We start from the raw sequence: 24,040 nt of genomic DNA on the forward strand, positions 1-24,040 counted from the left end.
GGGGGCCGCCCGGACATGACGTCCCAGCTTCGTCGTCTAGCGGCGTCCATCACGGTTGCTACGGTCGCGGCGCCCGTCACGATCGCCGTCACGGTCACGATCATCGTAGTGGTCAATGCGGCGGCCGTCCTTGCAGGACTGGGTCGGCGGTGGGGGGCACCGAGCGTCGTCACGGCGGCCCGAGTCGAGTTCCCCCATCATCCATGCGTAGCCCTGGATGACGCAGCGGCCACAGAGCCGCTCGGGCGGGAGGGGGTGAGGGCCGTCAGGTCCTCAACCACGTCGATGTGCACCAGCAGCTGGGAACGGCGTCCCTCGAGGCCGGCGGATGGCGCGTCGTGGATGACCACCGGCATGAAGAGCGAAGCAGCCGATTGGGTCGCGTCCTTGTTCTCCATGAGGGAGAACCAGCTGCGGCGAGGAATGGCGGCGGGGTTAGCGGTCCAAACCCAAAAGTTCAAAGTGGTCGTGTCTTCCCGGCGTAGGGATTGGTCTTCCACGAAGTGGACCTTCCCACGGCATGGCACTAAGGCGTTGGATCTGAGTCGCTACACGCTAAGGCGTTGGAAGTGCGGCATGGTGCCTCAAGACCAAGAACACATCTCCACATCTATGGTGTGACAGACAATTAAGAGAGAAGTATGCTGGAGTACTATAGGGGATTGGTCGCCTTATGCGTTTTGATACCACCCGCAAGTTAATTTGGTGTTGTAATAACACAGTTCACTCCGCAGCTTACATTATATGTTTCAACTTCTATTGTTGTTTTCCTTTTCGAACTCTTTACTTTTGTGAATTTTGGGGCAGAACTGTTTGGCGGAGCTTTGCCAGGAGTGGACTTGGCGCTCATTTCCCAAAGCCCCAAAAGGGTTGGCAATAGTTCTTGTTTTGTTTTTCTTTTTCTGTCAATTTTTTTCATCCTCCTCACTTTTACCTTGTTAACTTTTGTTTCTTCCAACTTTTTTTTTCAATTTATTTGACTTTCTCAACTTTTGGTTTTAAACTTTTAGTTTTCACCGTTGGAAAAACAATTGAAAGAGAAGAGATGGAGGGCTTACCGGTGACGAGGTCCTTGATGGGGCCCTTCGGGCGGCTGCAGATTCTGGCGGAGGAACTCCCAACAGCGGTGCCCACGAAAACGGTGGCACATGGAACGATAAAAGGAGGAACGTGGAGCGGCAACTCGAAAGAATGGATGAAGGAGAGGATAAGGCGTCGGGGGAGAAGGGAGGAGAAAACGACAATATAAGAGATATCGGTGTGCATGAGAGAGGTGGTGGGGCCATGCGAACGTCAATTTGACCGCGTCACGTTGTCACCCATTAAAGTGGGGAAAGCGTTGAACTTTGTGTTCCGTTCCGTCATTTAATCGAGTGCGGGCCCATATTTCCGGGCGGATGGAAGAAAATAAATCACCCGTAACGTAGTCCCACCTGTCATTGTAAAAAAAACCACCATGGCAGCCACCTAAAACCGGTATTACTGTATTTTTAATTGAAAACCGGTACCATTGTTAGCCAAACCACCATTAAACAATGATCACTAATCAGAGTAAACAAAGTGAGCTAGCATTTGCCTATGATGCTGCCGAGGTGACCCCACGCCGCCGTTCACCATAAGAGCAAGCCGAGCTCTCTTCTTCTCCAACCCCACCCCGGCCCAAATAATACTTTTCTCCTTCCTCCACTCGCCGGCCGTCCCAACCACTCCAACCAAGAACCCACCACACGCACGCGCTCGCCGCCGCCCGACGACCTGCGACGACGCGACTTCTGGTGCTGGTTCTCCAGGGGCCTGCTCCCGTGAACCTCCCACAGGCAGAGGGCTCGCCATTTTTCCAGTAGCAGCAGCAGGGGGCTTTGCCGGCGGGACCTCATGCCGCTGTGGGGGACCGCGTCCGGGCCGCCGCCGCTGGCGGAGGGGGGAGGAGGAGGGGCGCAGGCGGCCGGCGGGTCGCTGGGCGGCGGCGGCGGAGGCGCCGCGGCGATACGGTCGCTGCTGCCCACCAGGCGCCGCCTGCGGCTCGACCCGCCCTCCAAGCTCTACTTCCCATGTACGTATATACGCCGTGGTCTGGTTGACCTTGCCTCTTCTTGCGATTGCTGCTAGCTTTGCTTCTTCTTCTTCCTCCTCTGCTTCTCCCCGGCGGTTTCTGCTTCTTTGGCGGGCAGTTAATAATTAATTCTCCAATTCTCCTAAAAAGGCTAGTAGTACTGCTTCGAGCCATCTCTACTGCCACGTTTTGATTGGATTGGAATGAATTGCACTCTCCTTTCCGGAGTTCTTTGTTTGATCGTTCTTAGCCCGTCAAAGGTGTCGCCTTCGTTGTTCGTGTCAATTCCGGTTCCCCTGCTTCCTTTCTGGAAAATCTGAGTTGACCGCTTCGTCGTGTGAAATTTCTGTTTCTGCAAAGAAATTTGGCAGCTTAGTTGAGGAATTTGCACCAACTTACCTTGCCCCTTTCGATCGATGCAGATGAGCCTGGGAAGCAAGTCCGGAGCGCGGTCAGGATAAAAAACGTCAGCAAGTCCCATGTGGCGTTCAAGGTACTTAAATTACGACCCTGAATGATTTAAATCCAATAGCTTGATTTGATTCTTCTATGGGTACATACTATACTTTTGTTCTGTGCAAAATCAGCTTACTTCCTAGCTATGCTTTCGGTATGCTTCATAATCAGTGTATTAGTTGGTCCCCATTATTGCTAGTAATAAGTAGTGTGGTGGTTCCGTTATACTACTAGCAAAATAGTAGAACCTAGCAGGCCGGCGGTATCGAAGTTTCTTTTTGCGGGTAGTATTGAAGATTTTTGTTTGAGTAACCAATTTATTTGCACAATGGCATTCAGCAAAATAGTAATCTAATGCAAGTCTGTTTTGTGTTCTAGTTCCAAACAACAGCACCAAAGAGTTGCTTCATGAGGCCTCCCGGCGGCATACTTGCTCCAGGAGAAAGCATCATAGCAACAGGTATTGCATAGCTGATATCCACCTTTGGTGTGCATTCTAGTTTATTTTTTCCTTGTCATGTTTCTCATTCCTCACCCATTCAATGACAGTGTTCAAGTTTGTGGAGCATCCCGAGAACAACGAGAAACCTTTAGATCAGAAGTGCAAGGATAAGTTCAAGATTGTTAGTCTTAAAGTCAAAGGGCCTGTGGAGTATGTCCCGGAATTGGTAAATCCTTTTATCTTTGGAGACCATCCAATTGCCTAAAATTTGATGATGGAACTTCATTTTATTTTAACATGTTACCCGTATGTCACAGTTTGATGAGCAGAAAGACCAGGTCGCAGTTGAGCAAATTCTGCGGGTTGTGTTCTTGGATGCTGAGCGTCCTAGCGCAGTAAGTGTCAGCAAAGCCCCTTCTTTCTTTTACTTTCGCTGCGAGTACAATGCAATTTTGAGGAGCAGGAAGTTCACCTTACTGATGTTGGCAATATCTTTTTTGAAGCAACTGGACAGACTCAAGCGTCAGCTCGCTGAAGCCGAAGCAGCACTTGAGGCACGTAAGAAGCCTCCAGAGGACACCGGTCCCCGTATTGTTGGCGAAGGTCTTGTGATCGACGAATGGGTAAGATCAGCGCTCTGGAGTTTTTAATCCAGTCTTTTACTAGTGTCCGAGGTGAGGCTGCATACCATCACCATGTGATCATATTCTCCTATTTTTTTCAGAAGGAACGAAGAGAGAGATATCTTGCTCGCCAACAGGTTGAAGGGGTTGATTCAGTATAAACATGGTGCTGCAAACTCTGCAAACAATAGGTGGCTTGAACATATATACCATTTTATCACCACCACACATCGTCCTCCCCACTATATTCATCCCTGCTTTTTAGCTCTTGCAACAGCTTTGGCTGGAACCAAGAATGAGGCTTTGTGTAATTAGGATTTGAGCTTCATGCCGACTTCTTTCATGGGTCTACATATAGATAATCAATCACTGGTTGGTAATAATATCTTGTGTGGTAAATCATGTATGTGGTGTTGTAGATTTAGATGTGTGAATGTGTTCCATTCCCTAGCTGCTGTTCGTCGAGTGTAATTTTATCTGAAAATTCACTCTTCAAGATGTTTAATGGAAGTTCTCTGTTCATGTTACACTGTTTCCTGGATCAACATGTTTATGCAGCTAATATTGTAGCTGGAATTTGTCAGCTCAGTGCGAATTATGCAGAGAATCTTCTCTGTAAAGTTTTTAATAGATGTTTTCTGCAACAAAAGAAGTTCATAAAGCATATTTATTGCCCTTTCAGTGCCCCCCTATTTTTTATTTTTAATATTGAGCATTTTGAGTTGAGTTGCCAACTGACAGGTCTTTAAGGAGATGAAACATTATGGGCTCAGCATCTGGTTCTTATGTTCTTTATTTGTCTTTCTGACCTGTACTGATATAATTGTTCTTGTTCCTTTGCTGATATGATCTGTACTTAAATACTTAATGTAACTGTTGAGCTGGAAGAATTAGGTACAAATACACCTATACCTAACCAGCCAACCAAGGAGGCGAATAATGATGGACCATTATTCAGTCCTTTGTGGTTTAGACAACCTGTTGCTTTCTTGGAATGCATATTGGATGATTTGTTAAGCATTTATCTCCATTTCATAGCCAGATAGATGCAATCAGCCAAACCTTGACTTCTGAAGCTGAAATGGTGCAACTTGCAGCTTCTGCTACCTTCTATCTATATATTTTCCATGTGATGTCATTTTCATGGTGATAGCGATATTTTGGACTGCCTCAAAATCAGCAGTTTCCTACCAAGCATAATGCAAGTGGGCTACTATTATTCAGTTCTTGAATTTTAGAATGCTCTGAAGTTTCAGCTAGGAAGTGTTTACCTTTCTTTTCTTTTGTTTTGAGTACCTGTCAAACTGGAATGTTCAGTGAAGAGGAAACAATGAGATGGGGACAAGATAGGTGCAAAACGGCACTACCAGCTTCGATTTTTCAGCAGGGATGTGAACTTTGAAGTAGGTCTTTATCTTTTACCTGATTTCCTGGCAGTATGATGAACCAATCTTTCTTGTCCTGAAACTTCATTAATTGCATCTCTTTGACATGCCACCAAAAATTATGCATCATGCCCTTTGTTCGAGGGAACTGTGTTTGCATCTTCTGGATTGCATCTCGTCAGCATATCTCAAACTTGAACTTCTTGCCCTTCGTTTGAGGGAACTGTCTTCCCCACTACATGTCAAGGAACCCACTATCCAGACAATGAATAATGGAAACCACCTAAAGAGCTACACCAAAAGCAGGATTTCATTGTCTCAAAAAGAGGAAAACCAGGATTTCAAGGAGGATGTCTTGGACTGGAACATCTCAAGAACTTCGCTTTTCTTAAATGATAAACTCAAGAATAGTCAATTGTAAAATAATACTCTCTCCGATCCTAAATTCTTGTCTCAAATTTGCCCAAATATGAATGTATCTATTCTTAAAAAGCATCTAGATACATGTTATATTTCGACAACAATTTAGGACCAGAGGGAGTATTGTTTAGCAACTATTTCGACAACAATTTAGGATCGGAGGGAGTATTGTTTAGCAGCTTGTCTTCATCGTTATTAGTCAACAAAGTACCCACTAGCCAAAGCTCAACAAAATGCACAGGCCCCAAACATGCAGAGCACTGGAACATGTTCAAGTTGCTAGCCACAAAATACAATGCACATAAACAGGATTTTTCAGAACAAAATCAGGTTCCAACACAAACATCATTTCACATGACAGAATCAGGTGTTCACATAAACAAGGTTTCTCAGAACAAAATCAGGTCCGAACTGGCCCTTTTGCTTTATCATTTCGTAAAGGAACTACAAAATTAATCTGCAAGTTTGCGCATGCCGCAAAAGTAAATCTCATAAGAGTGAAAAGTACAGGGGAATTTTCTCCGTGGAGCACTAGGGAAGTGCAGGGTTACTTTTATTCTTTCCCCTGACAAAAGAAAAGAACATATGTATCTGCAAAAACAGACTAAGTGAGAGGCACCACTGCTGGTCTTAGCTTCTGAATATGTCACGAACAAAATCTTATCTCCTTGACTATATGCAACTCGAGTCTCTGCCGAAGATAAAGCGACGGCCCCAGTCAGATATCACCAGCGCCCTCGTGCGCCAGCTTATCTGTTTGCTGGATATAGAACAAAGAGGGATCACAAATTAAGTATTAGATAGACACCACAATAGGTGAGCCAGAAACGGGGCACGTCAGTGATTGACTCTGTTAAGTGAAAGAGGAAACAAACACTTACGTTGCATAAACAGAATACCAGAGCCACTGTGAGCTATGGCCAATGGAGATCCAATCTCCAGGGAGCTGTGCAGCCGTTTGTTCCCCTCCTAGTGGGGCAAACTGGCCTAAATGTCTGTACCTGGAAGATCAGAAAGCAATAGTTTCAGATGCGAGAAAAAGAAAAAAGAATGATACTTCTAGAACTATGCAGATATGAACAATCTAACATTTACGTACAAAAAACAGTTCAACGTGCATGCGGTTCAAATGTTATAATCATAGATCTTTGGGAACCTTACTGTCATATCACACTTCTAATAGGGTGATTATAATATAATTTGCCTTGCAACTCTTTTCCAGAAAATTTAGTCAGATTCAATTTCATCTTCCTTTAAAGTATAGTCTTTAGTTACTTCGTAATGTATCAATGCCTCCTAAAATGCACTCTGCTCAGAAAGAAGATAGGAAAACAGATGAGCAAGTAAATGATGCAATGATAGGAACCTGAAGGGACGGAAGCGATGACGGCCTTCTCCCCTTATGCGGATTGGACCTTCAGGATTTTCTTCAGCATCTGGCATCTTGTTGAAACACCTAGCAAGGTATTGTCCTTGCTGTGCAGCAACCTGACAGAAAAGCAAAGAAGATAACTTAGAAAGTGACACATTTTCACTAAAATGGTTACTTGAAACATTACATCATCAAAGTCCCAAAAGAATAAAGGCAACCTGAGCTGTTGCCGGTAGATTCTTGACTTGTGAATCCACAAGTGAAAGAGCCTTCTTGAACTCTTCAATGTTCAGCTCTACATTTTCCTTTTTGGTATCACCTTCGCCAGTGCTTATCAAATCAGCAATTCCATTCATTTGTTTGCTCTTCATGTATAGCTTTACTTGTGGATATCTCACATAGATATCCTCCAAGATATCTTGAATTTCTTTCACAGTCAAGGTTCCAGATTTATCTTTGTCTGCAACTCTGAATATTTCTGCGATGTCTTCCTGCAAGCAGTACACCTCAATAACATAAATTCCTAAATGGTGCTTAGTAGATTAACAAAACCTCTTCTATGTATTGACCTGCACTGTATTATGCCAAAGAAAGATATCATAACAATGGCTAACTCTAAACATTTAATGTAGCAATTCAAGTGTCCTATCGATTGTATCGCACCGGTTGAGCCATCTACTGCCTACGAATCACTGAACATAATCTCAAGAATGTTACTGACGAAATTGCACACACAGGGTTTCGAGGAGATCTCTTGTTCTTTCGTACAGAAAAAATGGGGGAGAGTTGGGCACAGTACCTAAACCAACATGCAAAAAAAAAAAAAAAACATCACGTACCATTACTCTCCGCTGGTTTATGGTAGCGCAATCACCTACTGCGTAGATATCATCACATTCACGCACCCTTAGCCATTCATCAGTAGCCAGGACACGACGATTAGCCTGTAGATGCAGAGAAAGGATTCACTGGCTAATTGAATTGACATAAGAATACCGAATCAAGAATGAATTTCTACCTACCTGGCCAATCTGTTTCATGAAGTCCACAATGAATGGACGGGTTCCAATACCAGTGGACCAGACAGCCATTCCATAAGGAACTGCAATATCCCCAGTAGCTGGATTTTGCATAGTAATTGCATCCTTCGAAACCTTCACAACTTTATATCCAGTTTTCACATCAATGCCATTCCTTCCAAACTTATCCTCAGCAAAGTTGGTTATTCTCTTGTCAAACCTTTATAGAACACAAACAATAGTTAGCGTAGGAAGTGGTATTAGATATACAGGGTAACATTGTCTTTCCACATTGTTGGGGAGTAGAGTAAATCCGTAGTTAATAAGCCATAAGGCATCACATGTAAGAGAGAACCAATCTGGCCTTACATAGTCAGTATGTGATCTGCAGCTTCGATCAATGATATTTTCACAAGGTGCTGAATGGAAGGATATAGCTTGGATAGATCTTCAGTAACAAAATCATGCAACTCTGCTGCGAATTCTACACCTGTAGGGCCACCGCCCACAATAACGAAGTGAAGATTCTTCTTTTTCTCTTCCTCATTGAGGTATGGGAGGCTTGCCTTCTCAAAGCAGTTCATCACACTCCTTCGTATCTTTTGGGCATCCTCAACTTCCTGTGAACATAGGACAATATGAACACAGCGGTATTGGTTGAAGTTCAGAAACATCTAAAACCTAGAAAGATATTTTAACAAGCATAACATAGATCTATTTATCTTGCATAACATTTTGCATAAGGTTCATTCCCTTTCAGATGTGTATATATATAAGAAATACTCTAATTGTAGACTCTATATTGGATAACAGATTAAATTCATGTAAATCATATCAAAGCTTACCTTCAGAAAGTGGCAATTCTCCTCAACACCCGGAGTATTGAATGTGTTAGACCTGGCTCCAACTGCTACCACTAGATAGTCATAGTCAACTAAGAACTCGCCATTTCCATCAAGATTTGTCCCAGCATTTGAGCGGCAATGGATCTTCTTGTTTGCTGGATCAATCTTGAAGCACTCTGCTTCCCAGAATTTGAAGTCTCCACCTTTCTGTCAGAGCATTGCAAACAGCAGTAAGAATGTCGTTCATTTGGTACAGAATTGCTATCTAATTGAACTACCGATACAAGTAGTGTTCAAGCATGACATAGGATTTATCCTTCACATCTCAAACTAGTAGAAAATAAAGTGCATTTGTGGGAGTCAAGTTGGTTCTTGAGCAAGATTCACAAATGCAGGAACTCTCCTCATGTAGGAAACATTGTTGTCCCATTGCAAAAACGATCCATTCTTGTTTTGCAGTATATTGCATTCAATGGGTTGCAAAAGAAATTAAAATACTAGGAGTTTCCTAACAATTCTTCCAAAATTTCTGGAAGCCATCATACCTTCTCCAAGATCCTGCGGATTGGCTCAACAACGCTCCTTGGCTCAACTGTTCCACAGGTGACACTTGGGAGCAAGGGTGTGAATGCAAAGTAGTTCCGAGGTGAAATGACCTGGACATCATACAGTTTGCTATCAAGATTCCTCAGGAACGTGGTGCCACCCCACCCAGTCCCAAGAACCACAACTTTCTTCTTCTTAGGTCCTTGGGGCATGTCAACAACACCATCCGACTGAGAGTCCGCATACGCAACGAGGCCTCCTCCGCTACTGAGAATTGGAAAACCAAGAATCAGCAAGTTTGCAAACAAGATACTCCACTAGCTGTTATAGTAATGCAACACATTTTAGGTAGATTTATTCTTTTTTCAAGGAACATTCATCTGTGTGCTCTACATCGAAGACACACCTTACTGAAAAGAATTCTTGAAAGTTGTGATTGGATGATATCGCAAGATGAGAACAATATGAATGTGGTGAAAACCAATCACATAGCTCAATCATCTAACAGTGTTGTCTTTAACAGGAACACGTCTACATCAATTAGCAGGAGAAGTTCTTGCCTTACAGCTTAAACCAATAAAACTATTCTGTTACGGCATTGGACTAATAACCACAACACACGTCTGTGTAAACAAGGACACTCTTGGCTTTTGAGGAATCAAAGAAATTATACTAGTACTAAAAAGTCAGGCGTTTGCATAGCATTGCAGCAGCACATATGAAATGACAATCACTCAATCAGCACATGGCACCGACTCCCCTATGTACCTGACCAATCATGTGTTCATGTTGCAGTAGTTTTTAAATATTCCATTTATTAGAGAACATTATTCATATATAAGCGCAAGTGGTAATAATATACAAAATGCAGAAGAAAAAAAAAGGACGAAGAAACCAAGGACGATTTTTCTTGTATTTTTTTGGCCCCATGGACCGGGGCGGAATATTCAGCATTCGAGGAGGTAGGTCCACGGCGACGCGGGGGGCGACAGCTCAGGACCGGAACAGGTGGAACAAGGAATGAACTTTTTTTCCTTTTTTTTTCTTTTAATTATAAAAAAATAGAAACTAATTTTTCCCTCCCAAAAGCAAATCCCCCCATGAAGCAGTATCGATCTACATGATAGTTTTAGAGGATGAGAATGAATTTTCGACCCCAAGATCCAAGTAAAACAGCAATCTGCTCATTTCCCTTCCTCTTCATCCTTGTTCCGAACCAAAGAGTTAAAATCCGGTTTAAAAATTCGCATGAAATTCAACATTCCCGTCTCCAGCATTTCTTGCAGCCGCAGCACTGAAGCTCCAGGAACTAAGGAAGAGCAGGCCCCGGTCCCGGGGAGAAAATCGACCCTGGTATCCACACGCGCGACGCAACAAGCAGAATACGGCGCAGGGGCAAAGCAACAAACAGGCTACGGGCACGCAGCGAGACGGTAGCAGATCGGATCGTGACAGATCCCCGGGCGCGCTGTCTGTACAGAGCGATAAGGGCGGAGGGGCCGGGAAGAGAAGAGGTGGAGATCGTTGGCCGGGCGGGCCGACCGGCCGAGGAAGAAATAAAAGCAAGCAAGGGGGATGGAATTAAACCTTGCGGCGAGGACGAGGACGAGGTTGGTGAAGGTGGGGCGGTGCTTCATTGCCCTGGTCGCGCCGTCCCACACGAACGCCGTCCACCTCATCTCTTCTTCCTTCACAGGCACAGCAGCACAGCTCTGTTCCTTTCTCCTCCGGTGATCTGGGGAAGGAAGAAGAAAGAAGAAGCGAAATGGCAGGCAGGCAGGCACCTTTCTTTGGCCGCCTCGCCCGCAGAAGAGTCTTTTATGCGAAGAAGAAGCTCCCAGTCCAAGTCCAGCTTTTCCTTTCTTCGCTTTTTTCGTTCCGTGCGAGCTCGGTTGGCGCCGTATTGGTAACAAGGGGGTTGGTGTGTCTGCCGCGTGGGCCCGGGTGGCAGTTGGCAACACGTGGTCCGCATGCCAAAGCGGCCACCTTCCTTGTTCTCTCTCACACGTCATGCCATGTGGGGTCTTCTTGTTGCTTTTTTTTCTTCTCCAACAATTTGGGCGGCTAGCGTTGGTCTAGAAAGAATCATGTGCGCGCGATTGATTGGTTGATCCGGACCGTAGATTTCACAGAGCACGGTCGATCCTGGCCGTCGGGATGATTCCTTACTTGTGCCCCAAGAAGAAGAAGAAAAAGGGAGAGTTGGTATATTCCCCCTGCCGATCTTGATTCTCTGTTGCCAGCGGGAACGGAGAGACGACAGCGAGGAACGCCCGATCGAAGAGACGCCTAGTACATTCCAACTTTGTACGAAAAGAAATACGGAGTACGTAGAAATTTGGAGAAGGTGTGCACCGACAATGCAAGTACGGTGTACGTACAGTAGGTTGGCCCTAACGGTTGGTGTCTCACGGCAACTGCGGCTGCAGCTGCAATGCCGCGTTGTCGGAAACGTTCCTTCCCTGGCACGTTCTGATATGGGAAAGAGCTTCGTTTGGTTTGGTTTGGTACTTTGGTTGGTCGATCGCCCGGCGGCGGCTCGTTTGTCGGCTCCGGCCGGCGCCAATACCTCACCACGTTCCTGGAAAAAAGAAACAAGAGAGGGAGAGAACCGAACGAGCCCGTACCGATTCCGGCCCAGCCGATCGCAGCTCCACCGGGCCTTCTTCATACGAGGCCCACGGGTACACAGGGCCCAAGATTTGCGGCTAAACTGAAATAACAACAGATTCAACAGTCATGTGGCCCAAACACACCATCACCCGACAGGCCCAAGTTTATGTCCTCTTTTGCGTCAGAATATAACGAAACCTCAGCGTTTATTCTAGGAACTTATTACGTCAGATTTATTTACCGGTTTTGCTAGGAGAAGCGATTGTCCTTCGCGGTCTCGCTAACAGAAGACCATTTTTGAAAGAAAGAAAAATCCTTCGTTTATTTGTCATATTTATTGAAAACGATGAATTTGGGCAGACACATGGTATGTATCTGTGAAGATTGAAAATATAACCCTTCATTTGTTATTCATATTTAATGAATATGGACATACACATCGTATCTGTGAAGATTGAAAAAAAGATAATCCTTCATTTATTTGTCATATTTATCGCAAACAATAAATACTCTCTCCATTTCACAAAGGTTGGCGTATTTTGTTTCGTTAAGAGAAAGCTTTGACTAATGATAACTCTATTAATATATGTTTTTACATACATGAAATTTATATCAATAGATTCGTCTTTAAAAGTTTTTTCTAATAATCATGATTTTGTATCATATAGATTACATGTTAATTGATTAATTCTTGGTCAAAACCTTGTCTTAACAAAACAAAAAACGCCAACCTTTATGAAAAAAGAGAGTATTACACATAGTATCTGTGAAGTTGAAAAATAATCCTTCATTATTTGTCATATTTATTGCAAAAATAAATATGGACATACACATCGTATCTGTGAAGATTGAAAAAAAGATAATCCTTCATTTATTTGTCATATTTATCGCAAACAATAAATATGGACATACACATCGTATCAGTGAAGATTGATATAATAACCCTTCATTTATTTGGTATATTTATCGCAAACAATAAATATTACACATAGTATCTGTGAAGATTGAAAAAAGAATTCCTCATTTATTTGTCATGTTTAGCCTCCTCATTTATTTTTCATACACGCGCTAGTGCCCAGCTGACACACAGCAAAGACATCTCCTAAACACCATGAAGACCATCCTCCTCCTCGTCCTCCTCCTCCTCGCATCTCCTTCCATGATCGCCGGCGGTGGCAAGCCTAGATGCCCGGGCGTCCAATCCCTGACGCCGGCAGCAGCCTGCAAGGCGGCAACCGGCACGGCGCTCATGTTCTTCCTCTGCATGGACACGCTGCGTGAGTTCACCGCCGCCGGCGCCGAGGAGGCCACCCTCTACGCGCTCCTCGCCGCGCAACACGCTTTAAAAACCATGGAGTCCACGGAGGCCCGCACGCGCGGGCTGATCGGCGGAGGAGCGCTGTCGGGGGACCAGAAGCTGGCCTACGCGAGCTGCCTAGGGGACTACGCCGACGCGGAGCGGTCCATGGGCCGCGCGGCCCGCGAGTTGCTGCCGCGCTGCGAGCTCGCTGGGCTCGGGATCCGGAGAGGGATCGATCTGGGCCTGGAGAAGTGCAGGGACCGGTTGGTGCGGATTGGGGCACCCGAGCCGCTGAGTGGGCTCGTGCTCAGCGACCGGAATAGGGCAGCGCTGGCTTATTTTCTCAGCAAATTTGCTGCACCCATGGTTATGATTTTATGAGGCGCCTACGTGCGTCGTGGTAAATTGTGGTGTTTGTTTGCTTTGTTTTAGTCTTTGAGGATCTGCAGATTGTATTGTTAATGTTTCGAATAATTAATTAACTTTCTGCTGGCCAGATATGATCTCACTGCGCACAAAGTTTGAGTATTCTCGGTGTGGAGATCTAGTAAATGCAATTTCCAAGATAATAAATTAAGAAAGTAATTCTCAATTTTTAATAAGGTGGAGATATATCTCAGACGTCTGATTTTTTATTTTTTTATTAAGAGTCTCCGTTGATTTTTAATTAAGGGGGATTTTTAACGCGGAAAAAATCCCTTCGCCACGTGCCACCACCGTTTCTGTCTCTGTTTCTGTCTGTTGCTTTTTTTCGCCGAGTGCCTAGCGTTTTCCCACGGCAAAGTTGTTCTTCACCGTTACTATATGTGGTGAGGCGGCTTCGCCGTGGGGAACACAGTAGTGAAAGTGTTACCAGGAGGACGGTCTGATGTTGATCTAAAGGTTTCAGTAAAGTAATCCTACATGTTTAAGATACTTTTAAGAGATTTTATATCTACGCAATCCTTGTTGGCTGTTGGAGGGCCCTGGAGGTGAAGGTGGGGTTCCATGAAGATTAATGTCATGCAAGATATCCATCTGCACAAAGATGGCATACATGCATTTCGGCAATCCAAACAAAAATATGACATGCAAAATCATTAATTCCTCGTAATGCTTTCATCGTGCACACTCTAAAGGATGCGAGATGTTGATAAGAGACAATTGCGCACATTCATACTCTGTGTACGTGTTTTCTTCCACTCAGTAAATCCTCTTGCTGCTTAATAATGGTACCAATTGATTTCTCGCATCAATAACAATAATGCTACCTTAGAATGCCTCCGGCCCGCCACACGATGCATGCATGCAAACCGCTTCATACCCCGCACACCGATCTTTTGCTCTCCCGAACGCTCCCTTCCCATTCGGCTGGCTATTTAACACCCCCCTTCCCCCTCCTGCGCCGGTTATCTCTTTCACCTGCAATCCTTCGCCATTACTAACTCCCTTTTCTCCTTCTCCCCCCCTAAACAAAACCACCACTAGCGTCCCGGGCGAACCATGCAGTTCAACGGCCCCACGTTCCATCCGCCGCCTATCGTGCCGGAGCAACAGTACCCCGCCGGGGTATGTGTCGAAAGCACCCTCCGTGTCTAGGCAATCTCTCGGTGGAGGTCGTCCTTCTCCCTCGTGCAGTCCTTCCTCACCACCGGCTTCGGTCACCTCCCTCAGGGCTCCCCAAGGATGTTCCGCCTGGAGCAGTGCACCGCTGGACACGGTGCCATCGAGACGGCGATCCTCGTCCACTTCACCAACCCGTTCGACGCGTACCACCTGCTAGGCCGCGTCTTCTTCTGTGGATGCGAATTCATCGCGTTCACGATGTACAACATCTTCACGAACTTCGACCACATCTTCCCCAGCCTCAGCAACATGCATTCCCTGCCCTACCCGCCTGCGGAGGAGGAGGAGGAGGTGCTTGACTAGGCGGCGAACAAGGGCCCGGTGGAGTTATCAATGGCGACGAGGACCCTGGTTCAGGATGAGGAGGAGGCGCCATCAAAATTTATTTATGTTAATGTTAATTTAATTTAAGTTTTATGTTTGGTGTGCCCGGTCGAAATTGCTCGTGAACAATCTCATGTTTTATGTATGGACCTATGTCGTGGCCAATCTATGATTACTTTTATGTATGTTTGCATGTATGTGTGTTTGGATGGATGTTTCATTTGCTTCTGACTTTGTTGCCTTTTAAGTTCAATATTTCCGGGTTTTTTTCTCCGTGACCGTTTGGATGCCATCCACGAAATATATTTTTTTAAATTATGAACATGAGGAATCTATAACTAGCGTCAACATTCTACTACATAGGTCCACTTTGCGCCCGCACCAAACCTGAGGTGTTAGGTTCGATTCTAGCACCACTTCCTTTTTAGTTACCTTTTTTTGGCCCGCAACAAACCCTAAGGTGTTGGGTTCGACCCCACTACCCCAACCTTTCTGTTACCTATTTTTTTCTCCCCCAAGAAAGGGCATCCATTTCTGAATTGATCCCAAAAAACATAATTAGCTCACACTATTTTCAAACAATTCCTTGCTCCAGTTAGTTCTGTAACCCAAAAAAGGGCCACCACTACAAAACGGTCTATATGTCACGGCACATCAGTAACGGGTCCGGCGCAACCGTTACTGATGAACAGAGCGGGGTCTTCGTCCTTATTTACTATCCTGAAAGACCAATGGTCACCGAAGATTCCCTGCGTGCCGTGTCCAGAGAGATGGAAGAGTTTCATCAGTTCTACATGCAAGCATCAGCTGGTTCTCAACAGCATGCCCAACAAATCAATGTTCGAATCCCATCAGACTATGGCTTCTTTGACCAAGAAACTAGGAACATTCAGGAACGTCCTATCACCTTTGGTGTGAATTTCAATGAACTGTTCCACCTCTTCAACCGCCAAAAACTTGATATCAACCTCTTAAGGCTGTGGTCTGCCTACCAAATAAGGGAAATGCGACGAATGGAGGTCATAAAAATATCCATTCTAGACCCCGCGGTGTTCAACTACGGTGACATCGATCTTGAGCCAGAAAAGGATCCCTCAAGAACCCTGGCATCTAAATACTTGGTAGCATGTCTGGAGAAATACGCAGACCATGACTTTATCCTCTTCTTCCTTAATTTGGAGTAAGTTGAATTTTATATATGGAACCGTTTGTTTTTTCTAATTCAGTCTTTCTTATACACCCTTAGATACTAAAATTTGTTTCTTTTGAAAACAGAGACCATTGGGTGACACTACTCATTTGTTTGCCTTGGTCCGCGGTGTACTACTTCGATTCACTACTTTCGAAGAAGGGTGTTCGAGATCGGTACTGGAAACCCATCAAATCACTCATTAACACTGCCTGGAAAGTGGCGACCAAGGGAAAACTAGCTGTTAAAGGCTATAAAGACGAGCCTCACCACAACCACAGGTTCCCTTGCCAGCAACAGCCGCTCGACTGTGTGTTCTGTGGCTACTACTGCTGTCACATCTTTATGGAGAATGACAGCATGTTCAAACCTGAGTGGAAGGGGTCAGTGACGATGATGGAAGAGTACTGGCGGCCCCGAATGACAATGGGACACCGACCTAAATGGGTCGTGTATAACATTCAAAGGGAGTTCGCTCATCTCATCAACAATGAGGTCATCAAGCCTAGTGGGGACTTCTACGAACACGTGAAACAAGTGGTGACTCGGGTTCACCCACAACAATAGCTTCAAACTTGAAAATGAGATACATTTGTATTCTTTATATGCTTCTATGAAATTTTGACACTTTGTAATCAATGTCGTGAAGTGAGATACATTTGTATTCTTTATATGCTTTAAATGATGCGGCTTTATATACATTTATATGCTTTAAATGATGTGGCTGTGTATTTTTCAGTGCTGTGCTGTGTATTCAAATATATATTTTCTGTGTATTTTCTGTGGTTTTAATTATTTTTTAATTACTGAAAATGTATCAGTGTCGGTCGCTCGCCCGACACTGATGTGGCAAAGCGACCGTGACTGATGTACATATCATCAGTGACGGGCGCGGAAACGTGATCGTCACTGATGATGGTATTCATCAGTAACGGTCGCGTCGGGCCGCCCGTCACTGATGATGGTACATCAGTAACGGTCGCTCCAACCGTTACTGATGTACCTAGAGACCATTACTGATGATACCCATCATCAGTAATAGGAAGTTACTAATAAGCCTTTCTGTAGTAGTGGGCTCCCAATTGCAAACCCATCCAAAATTAAGAACTCGGTAAACCCAAATGTAATTCCCAAATTCCTTGAATCATAATCGATTCATACAAATTCAATACAAATAGGTAATCATAGCCCCTTGGATACAACGACAGGCAAAATTACGAAAACGACACACAAATAATAGAAGGCACTAGGTTAGTGCGCCATGACCAGGAAGACAGTAATGTGAGTACATCAGGCACAATGTAAAACAACACAATGGAGTTAGTAATTCATATTGTATCCCAAAACATGCCAGATCGATCATCACACGCTCTACAATATATAATTATTATTTGGGTTAATAATCTGCAGCGATTACTCGAAGACATGCAGCACTACAATCTGGGAACGGTCATTGACTCAGCAACAACCTGCCGAGGAAGAAGGCCAGCACGGCCTTGTTCCGGTCGGCGACGATGAGAGCGTAAAGCGGCGTCGCCAGGAACTGCAAGATGCCGTCCCTGCAGCTCTCGATGCCCCCATTGATCCCCTTCTGGTACTCCTCCAGGAGCCCGGAGAAGAAGCAGCGTGGCAGCATGTCGCCGTAGATGTGGCCCATGGACTCCCCGGCAAAGTTGTAGGCCGGCAGGCAGGCCATGTAGGCCAGCACCTCCTTGGGCGAGAGCCCTCCTTTGCCGATCAGCGCGAAGATGCGGCCCACGGTGGCCTTCTGGGACTCGAGGGCTTGCCGCACCGCCAGGAGCGCGTACGCCGTGATCTCGTTGGGTTTGGGGTTGAACTCCCTGCTGAGCGTGTCCGTGCAGAGGCTGAGCATGAGCGGCGTGCCGCATGCCGCCTTGCACGCCGCCGCCGGCGTCATGGACGTCACGCCGGGGCAGCTCCTCCCGGCAGAGGTGAAGGGGGACGCGAGGAGGAAGACGAGGGCTAGGAGGATGATCTTCATCTTTGTGTGTGAGAGATGAGAGCCAATGTGAAGATTGAAAAGAATTATATTCTTCATTTATTTTTCATATTTACCGCAATACAATAAATATGGACATACACGTAGTATCTGTGAAGATTGAAAAAATAATCGACCTTCATTTATTTGTCATATTTATAGCAAATAAATATGGACATGCCCATAGTATCTGTGAAGATTGAAAAAATGATCTTTATTTATTTGTCATATTTATAGCAAATAAATATGGACATGCGCATAATATCTATGAAGATTGAAAAAAAAACCTTCATTTATTTGACATGCATTTGGTGGAGCCGTGGAGGTCCACGACAAGGCTGGCGAGTGAGCGCCAGTTGGCAGGTGTATAGTAACAGACGTGCACACGTGGCGCAGTGTCATTGCCACAATTCGAGAACACACCGCTAGTGACGCTGCTGCAAACTAGTAAGAGACAGTGCACATACACATCGGTCACAAGTGTTGAAGTATAAGTGGATTACTTAGCCTTTTCCATCAATTGGTCTTTTGGTTGTGTTGGCTAGCGCATGAAGCTCTTCATGGTATCGAGCCAAGAGGTCTTGAGTTTGAGACCCGGTTGCCGCAATTAAATTGCGACATACTTTTGAACCCAAGAGGTCTCGAGCCGCAATTAAACATTTAAGCCTGCGGGAGACACATGTGAGGGAGAGTGTTGAAGTATAAGTGGATTGACTAGCTTTTTCTATCAGATCGGTCTTTTGGTTGCGTTGGTTAGCGCACCAAGCTGCTCAACAAGTTCATGCAGCGGGCGAGGGTATGTCGCTGGAGCAAGACGGCAGCAACAAGTGCCATGGAGGCCAGCAAGACCGGAACGAGGACCGGATCACATCGCTCCCAGACGCGCGGAGGGCAGCGTACTCATTCTGTCTGACCGAGCACACTGGCTGACTGGCGTGACAGAGCCCAATATGGCGCAGGCAGCCGCGACGCTCCGTTGGTGCCTGCTTGCAGGACTAGAAGGAGTGTGAACCCGGATCCTCTCTCAACTCACTGGAATTGTGTCGAACAGGTGGTGTACAGCAAAGACAAAGGTGTTTGTGCTGCGCAAAACGTTGCAGCTTTTCTGTTTCTTCATTCCTCTTATTTATACGAGATAGACTCGGTCTGGTTAAGCGCCTCAGGCTCCCACAACGGATCGTGCCATCCCACGATTCAGGAATGCGATGGGTGTCCCCATGCCCCGCACGACGCGGTCTGGACGCGCACTCGGCGCACCAGCCTCAACAGACTCGGCACGGCTCGCACAGATCACGGCTCGCGCATGCTAACTTATTTTGGAAGCTAAAACAAGTAAACTACCAACTAATGTGCCGGGATTATAGCAACAGATGCCAACAAGGAGAAGGACCCTGACTATGCTGATGCCGCCATTGCCATAAAAGGCTGCGCCAAGAAGGTGTCGCAGCTCGTCGACACTGCGGCAGCGCTACTGCTTGCCATGGTTATCGGTGACAGGGGTAGTAGGACTATGCTCGCCTCCAAACTCGGAAGCTTGGCTGTGCAGCAGCATAGGCATGGCTAATTAAGCCATATGCAATGTTGAACGGCCGGTCCGGTTTTAAAATAATCTGCACTGCGGCCGAGCCTAGCCAATCTTTTTCTCTTTTTAAAACTATGGTTCAAGCAATTCAAGCATTTGGAAATTGCTACACTGGCAACCTGGAGCATTTGGGGCACAAGGAATAATTACAGATGTCGAAGGATGTTGAAAGAAGAGCTAATCCTATTCTTTTACAGGGCACAGAGAAAGAAGTGTGCAGGCTTAAGAGAGTGGATAGGTAGCACACTATATTCCTTATCTTTTCTTCTTGCAATACACTAGTACATATACTCTTTGTTTAATCTTATTCACAGTAGGTAATCGCGTACTGTTTCCCTTTTAAAAAAGCATAGATAATTGGTCTTCGGCTCGGGAAAAAGATGATGCAAATACTTGAACCATATTCTGGCTACTTTCTCTCTTTTTCCAGGTTCCATGGCTCAATGCCTGTGCATTGACCAAATACCAAATGAGCCAAACCAAATTTGGATATTAATTCTAGTGTGCAATTCTATTACCATCCAAACACTTGAAATTGAATTGAGATCCAATTTAAATTCCTGTGAAATCAGAATTAAGAGTTTGATTGCATTTCCTAATTCCAATTCTGCTATCAAAACAGAACCTTAGTGGACTCCTGACTAGATTGCATCTCAAAAACAGAAAGCGTGGGGAAGAATACATAGCAAGTTACTTTATCTTTTTGCTAAATCATCCACATATGAAAGAGCACCACTGATACCTTTGTTGTAGGGGTAAACTGACATTTCGACATTATTTAACAAACGGAACAATCCAACTCGATTTCAACATAAACCTATCAAAACATGAATTCAACACTCGGTTATGACTATAACAATAAATTTTATTCAGGGAACATATCACTTCCATACATGAAAGCTAACATGAGCAGCGAAAACATTTCCCATGTATCACAACACTGTTTTAGCAGCATAAGCTATTATGATTTTTCTACCCTCTAAGGACTACATACACATGAATGGCCAAATCACTTCGCTGGGATTAGTCCGTTTGACGATCCATTGGCAGGTGCTTTCGCATGGAAAGCAGATCGCCTATCTTTTGTCCCATTTGGTTTTGGAGGCAACTGCAAATTAGGAGCAACACTGTTGGTATTTGAGTTGCCCTTCAGGCTCAGTTCAGACATGCCATAGAGGTCTTCGACATTTATCTGAGGACCTGAGTGGGTGGCAACAGGCCTGACAAGCTCATGTGATGCTTGTACTGTAGCTTGGGATGATGCTTGCACCGGAACGGGGGGCCCGTAGAACATAGGAGCATAGCCGTAGTATGGAACCGGATAAAATGCTGGGGCATAGTGAGGTGGAGGAAACATCACTGGATATCCATAGGGGTGCATGACTTGTGGCATCATGGTCCCTGCTTCTCTGGTATTTGAACTTGAACCAGCCGATTCATATTCCTCAGGTTGATGTGCCATTGCTGGAACTGGTGGGGCTGATGCATTTGTTAGCACAGGAGCAGGCGATGCTGTTACTGGCATTGGTGGTGGGACCACTGGCACTGTTGGTGGGACTGAAACAGATGTTAGAACAGGCACAGGAGCACTAACAGGTTGCAGATCCTCGATGTACTCTTCTACTTCTTCTGAAGATGAACGGGATAGTGGCATCTCTTGTGACGATGAACGAGAGAGTGGCCGATCACCAGACTGATTAAAAACAATAAAAACATATGCAATTAGTACTCTGGGGGCAAGGATTAAATAATTCAAAGAAACATATATTAAAAACATTCAATGTTAATGGATCTAGACCAACTTAATACAGCAACAGGAACAAAGACAAAAAGAATAAGCACCACTGATAGTCAAATGCAAGCATGCAAAAAACATTTGAATAGGAGCTGGACCTGAGAGAAAGAGAGAGGTGCTCACATCATCAATGACCATATCAAATAGGCTTGATCTTCTCTTTCTCCTATGAACATTTGATTGGCGAATGAAGTACTTCTGAGCATGGCTAGCAACTTGAGTGGGTGTCCTCGAAACAACGTAATTACGGGATATGCCTCGCCAATCTCCTCTTCCTAATTCCTTCAACCCCAGTAGAAAATTTTTGTGCTCCTCTTCTGACCATGACTCACCTGTCACCAAAAAAGACCACTTTGTTCAAATCAAACACAAGAGAAGAATGACAGTGACGATAAATGCAATGTCTAAACACAGAGTGCTAAAGTTGTATAAGGAAGGCTAGAAAAAAGATGACATATCATCAAACATGACAAGAATGCGTGCATATATACAAATAAATGGTGTGAGCATAACCAGATAAATATAGGAGATACTGATGTATTTTATTTGTGGGTTGCAACAGAAGTATTTGGTCACTAAGTGACACAAGCCCCAATGGCAACATAAAAATAGAAGAACGAGTTTATCATTGTTCAAAATCTACAAATTGTGACAAAATTTACCACATCTAAAAGAATAACTCAAACAAAAGCCATTTTAGAACTCCAGGCTACAACTATCATCGTGCTAGCCTCTAGTTTGGCTTTCATTTTTCTGGAGGTCTTTGAGCTCTGGTTTGTGGCTTTGTACTTCCATTCAGTTTTACTCCTCCTAATAGCATAGGCAGATTGGAAAATGGACTTCTATCAATGTTAGCCCGAGGTGAAATTCCTCATTGGTAAATGGTAATAGAATCTGTTGTTACAACAGCACAAGCCTTGCGCTAATCAAGAAACCTCATAAAACACAAAATCTTGAAGCAACAAACTCAAGGTAACAGATCTCAGTATACCCTGCGACTTCAATATGATCAACTCACCCTACATACCTACCTATGATGGACTATACATAAGTAAAAATCAGACTGGTAAGTAAATTCAAACAGCTACACTTCAAAATGTGAACATGGGGCATCACAATCAAACCCCAGTCCATATAGTTCACCAACCAAATCAGATCACAAACAGGAGCAGCCATTCATCTACAGTATGTCAGTTTCTAAAAATAATAATATAAAAATTCCAAGTACAAGCCACTAACCAGTATAACCAAATCTGTATGTAAAGGAATCAAACCATGAACTCAAATACCTCTCAAGCAACTCTTATACAGTTCCCTAAAGATTTCCAAACCAATCAAAATTGCATCTTCACATCAAAGGACATTCTTACATACTAGTACAACTCCTCAAACACTTGCAACAGATAACTTCTCTTACTGCCCAACTAAAACACATCACAGAAGCATCAAGAAAAAAAAATACTTTTATTACACTACAACCGAATAAATCTTCAGCCATAAGCAAACAGGCAACACAAAAAAAGTTCACATATTCTAGTAGGCTAGGTAGGGAGGGAAGGAAAAAAAAAAACTCACCTCGCTTCCGGTGGGGTTTATCGTCGTCCCCCTCGGAGCCGTACCCGCCGGCCCTGGCGCCGCCGCTCCCCTCGGCGGCGAGCTGGGCGAGGTTGCCCATGCTGGCGCTCTTCCTGATGGGTGGCTTGTCGCCGATGCGCACGCCGAAGAGCTTCACGGGGCCGCGCGCCGTGCACGTGCGCGAGTTGTGCCCGTGGTGCCCGCACTGCGAGCACCGCCTCGGCCCGTCCCCGGACGCCCCGCCCGCCGGCGCCGGCGCCGTCGGCGGCACGCCGTCCCTCGTCATGGTTAGCTTAGGGTGCGGATTTTTCTTTTTTTCTCCTTTTCTCCTCAGGAGGCGTCCCGTATTTATTTTGTGGGGAGGGAGATAAAAAGCGTAGAAGTAGTATACGACCAGAGAGAGGTGAGCTGGATTTTCTTTATCTGGAATCAATTTTTCGGTTTTATTACTGGCTTGATATCTGGATTTTCTGGAATTTTTTTATCTTGGCCGTCAAGCCTGGAAGAGATTTTGTAGGGATTTTCCTTTTTTTCAAGCGATTTTTTGGTACGCTGTTATTCGCAATTAAAACCTCTTAATTACCACAATTAATCGAGTTAGGAGAGGATGATCTGGATGATTTATTTGTTGTTGATTTTTTTTCCTCGATTAATTGGATACAAAAATCATGGCCCATCTATAGTTGGGACGATTTATTTGTTGTTGATGGTATCCTCACAATTAATTGGATACAAAAATCATGGCCCATCTATAGGTGGGCAAAAATTAATACCAGTCCTAAGTCCTAACAAGGTAGCCAGCCAATTGCTTGATGCTCTCTACTCCAGTATACACCAGTAGTTTGTTGGGCATTTTTGGTAATTCCACAATTTCTTTTAAACAGTAAAGGTATGGTT

The 24,040-nt window shown here is 44.8% G+C and overlaps 5 protein-coding genes across 5 annotated transcripts; 2 read left to right on the forward strand and 3 right to left on the reverse strand.

Annotated features, from left to right (window-relative positions):
* The first annotated feature begins 1,592 nt into the window (after nucleotides 1–1,592).
* On the forward strand, nucleotides 1,593–4,157 carry LOC100834328 (vesicle-associated protein 4-1). The gene is made up of 7 exons (XM_003573323.4): nucleotides 1,593–2,053; nucleotides 2,476–2,546; nucleotides 2,888–2,969; nucleotides 3,059–3,177; nucleotides 3,269–3,346; nucleotides 3,455–3,574; nucleotides 3,676–4,157. Exons 1-7 carry the CDS (start codon nucleotides 1,876–1,878, stop codon nucleotides 3,733–3,735), a joined length of 708 nt encoding a protein of 235 aa, XP_003573371.1. The 5' UTR covers nucleotides 1,593–1,875; the 3' UTR covers nucleotides 3,736–4,157.
* A 1,548-nt stretch (nucleotides 4,158–5,705) lies between these two features.
* On the reverse strand, nucleotides 5,706–11,030 carry LOC100834628 (external alternative NAD(P)H-ubiquinone oxidoreductase B2, mitochondrial). The gene is made up of 10 exons (XM_010235999.2): nucleotides 10,749–11,030; nucleotides 9,161–9,428; nucleotides 8,616–8,822; nucleotides 8,140–8,390; nucleotides 7,774–7,990; nucleotides 7,591–7,695; nucleotides 6,970–7,242; nucleotides 6,746–6,867; nucleotides 6,261–6,380; nucleotides 5,706–6,139 (listed from the first exon to the last, which is right to left on the reverse strand). Exons 1-10 carry the CDS (start codon nucleotides 10,838–10,840, stop codon nucleotides 6,052–6,054), a joined length of 1,743 nt encoding a protein of 580 aa, XP_010234301.1. The 5' UTR covers nucleotides 10,841–11,030; the 3' UTR covers nucleotides 5,706–6,051.
* Nucleotides 11,031–12,812: 1,782 nt separating this feature from the next.
* On the forward strand, nucleotides 12,813–13,520 carry LOC112271919. The gene has a single exon (XM_024462177.1). The coding sequence runs from the start codon at nucleotides 12,886–12,888 to the stop codon at nucleotides 13,453–13,455; it is 570 nt and encodes a 189-aa protein (XP_024317945.1). The 5' UTR covers nucleotides 12,813–12,885; the 3' UTR covers nucleotides 13,456–13,520.
* A 3,974-nt stretch (nucleotides 13,521–17,494) lies between these two features.
* LOC104583540 lies at nucleotides 17,495–18,305 on the reverse strand. The gene has a single exon (XM_010236000.3). It carries the CDS (start codon nucleotides 18,249–18,251, stop codon nucleotides 17,643–17,645), a length of 609 nt encoding a protein of 202 aa, XP_010234302.2. The 5' UTR covers nucleotides 18,252–18,305; the 3' UTR covers nucleotides 17,495–17,642.
* Nucleotides 18,306–20,573: 2,268 nt separating this feature from the next.
* On the reverse strand, nucleotides 20,574–23,490 carry LOC100834934 (transcription factor MYBS3). Its single transcript, XM_003573325.3, has 3 exons — nucleotides 23,144–23,490; nucleotides 21,692–21,900; nucleotides 20,574–21,466 (listed from the first exon to the last, which is right to left on the reverse strand). Exons 1-3 carry the CDS (start codon nucleotides 23,427–23,429, stop codon nucleotides 20,783–20,785), a joined length of 1,179 nt encoding a protein of 392 aa, XP_003573373.1. The 5' UTR covers nucleotides 23,430–23,490; the 3' UTR covers nucleotides 20,574–20,782.
* Between the last annotated feature and the right edge of the window lie 550 nt (nucleotides 23,491–24,040).

The sequence above is a fragment of the Brachypodium distachyon genome, chromosome 3 (genome assembly GCF_000005505.3).
Source record: "Brachypodium distachyon strain Bd21 chromosome 3, Brachypodium_distachyon_v3.0, whole genome shotgun sequence".
NCBI classification, from domain to species: Eukaryota; Viridiplantae; Streptophyta; class Magnoliopsida; order Poales; family Poaceae; genus Brachypodium; species Brachypodium distachyon.

Bases quoted from the DNA above. Each gene is read 5' to 3' on its own strand.
- LOC100834628 (XM_010235999.2), bottom strand. From the start codon at position 10,840: ATGAGGTGGACGGCGTTCGTGTGGGACGGCGCGACCAGGGCAATGAAG. The intron at 7,696-7,773 runs GTAGGTAGAAAT...CTGCATCTACAG, and splicing joins TCATGAAACAGATTGGCCAG to GCTAATCGTCGTGTCCTGGC. The intron at 6,868-6,969 runs GTTGCCTTTATT...CTTTTCTGTCAG, and splicing joins ATCTACCGGCAACAGCTCAG to GTTGCTGCACAGCAAGGACA.
- LOC112271919 (XM_024462177.1), top strand. From the start codon at position 12,886: ATGAAGACCATCCTCCTCCTCGTCCTCCTCCTCCTCGCATCTCCTTCC.
- LOC104583540 (XM_010236000.3), bottom strand. From the start codon at position 18,251: ATGAAGAATATAATTCTTTTCAATCTTCACATTGGCTCTCATCTCTCA.
- LOC100834934 (XM_003573325.3), bottom strand. From the start codon at position 23,429: ATGACGAGGGACGGCGTGCCGCCGACGGCGCCGGCGCCGGCGGGCGGG. The intron at 21,901-23,143 runs GTGAGTTTTTTT...TTTTGGTGACAG, and splicing joins TAAACCCCACCGGAAGCGAG to GTGAGTCATGGTCAGAAGAG. The intron at 21,467-21,691 runs GTGAGCACCTCT...GTTTTTAATCAG, and splicing joins TTGATATGGTCATTGATGAT to TCTGGTGATCGGCCACTCTC.
- LOC100834328 (XM_003573323.4), top strand. From the start codon at position 1,876: ATGCCGCTGTGGGGGACCGCGTCCGGGCCGCCGCCGCTGGCGGAGGGG. The intron at 2,970-3,058 runs GTATTGCATAGC...ATTCAATGACAG, and splicing joins AGAAAGCATCATAGCAACAG to TGTTCAAGTTTGTGGAGCAT. The intron at 3,178-3,268 runs GTAAATCCTTTT...CGTATGTCACAG, and splicing joins TGGAGTATGTCCCGGAATTG to TTTGATGAGCAGAAAGACCA.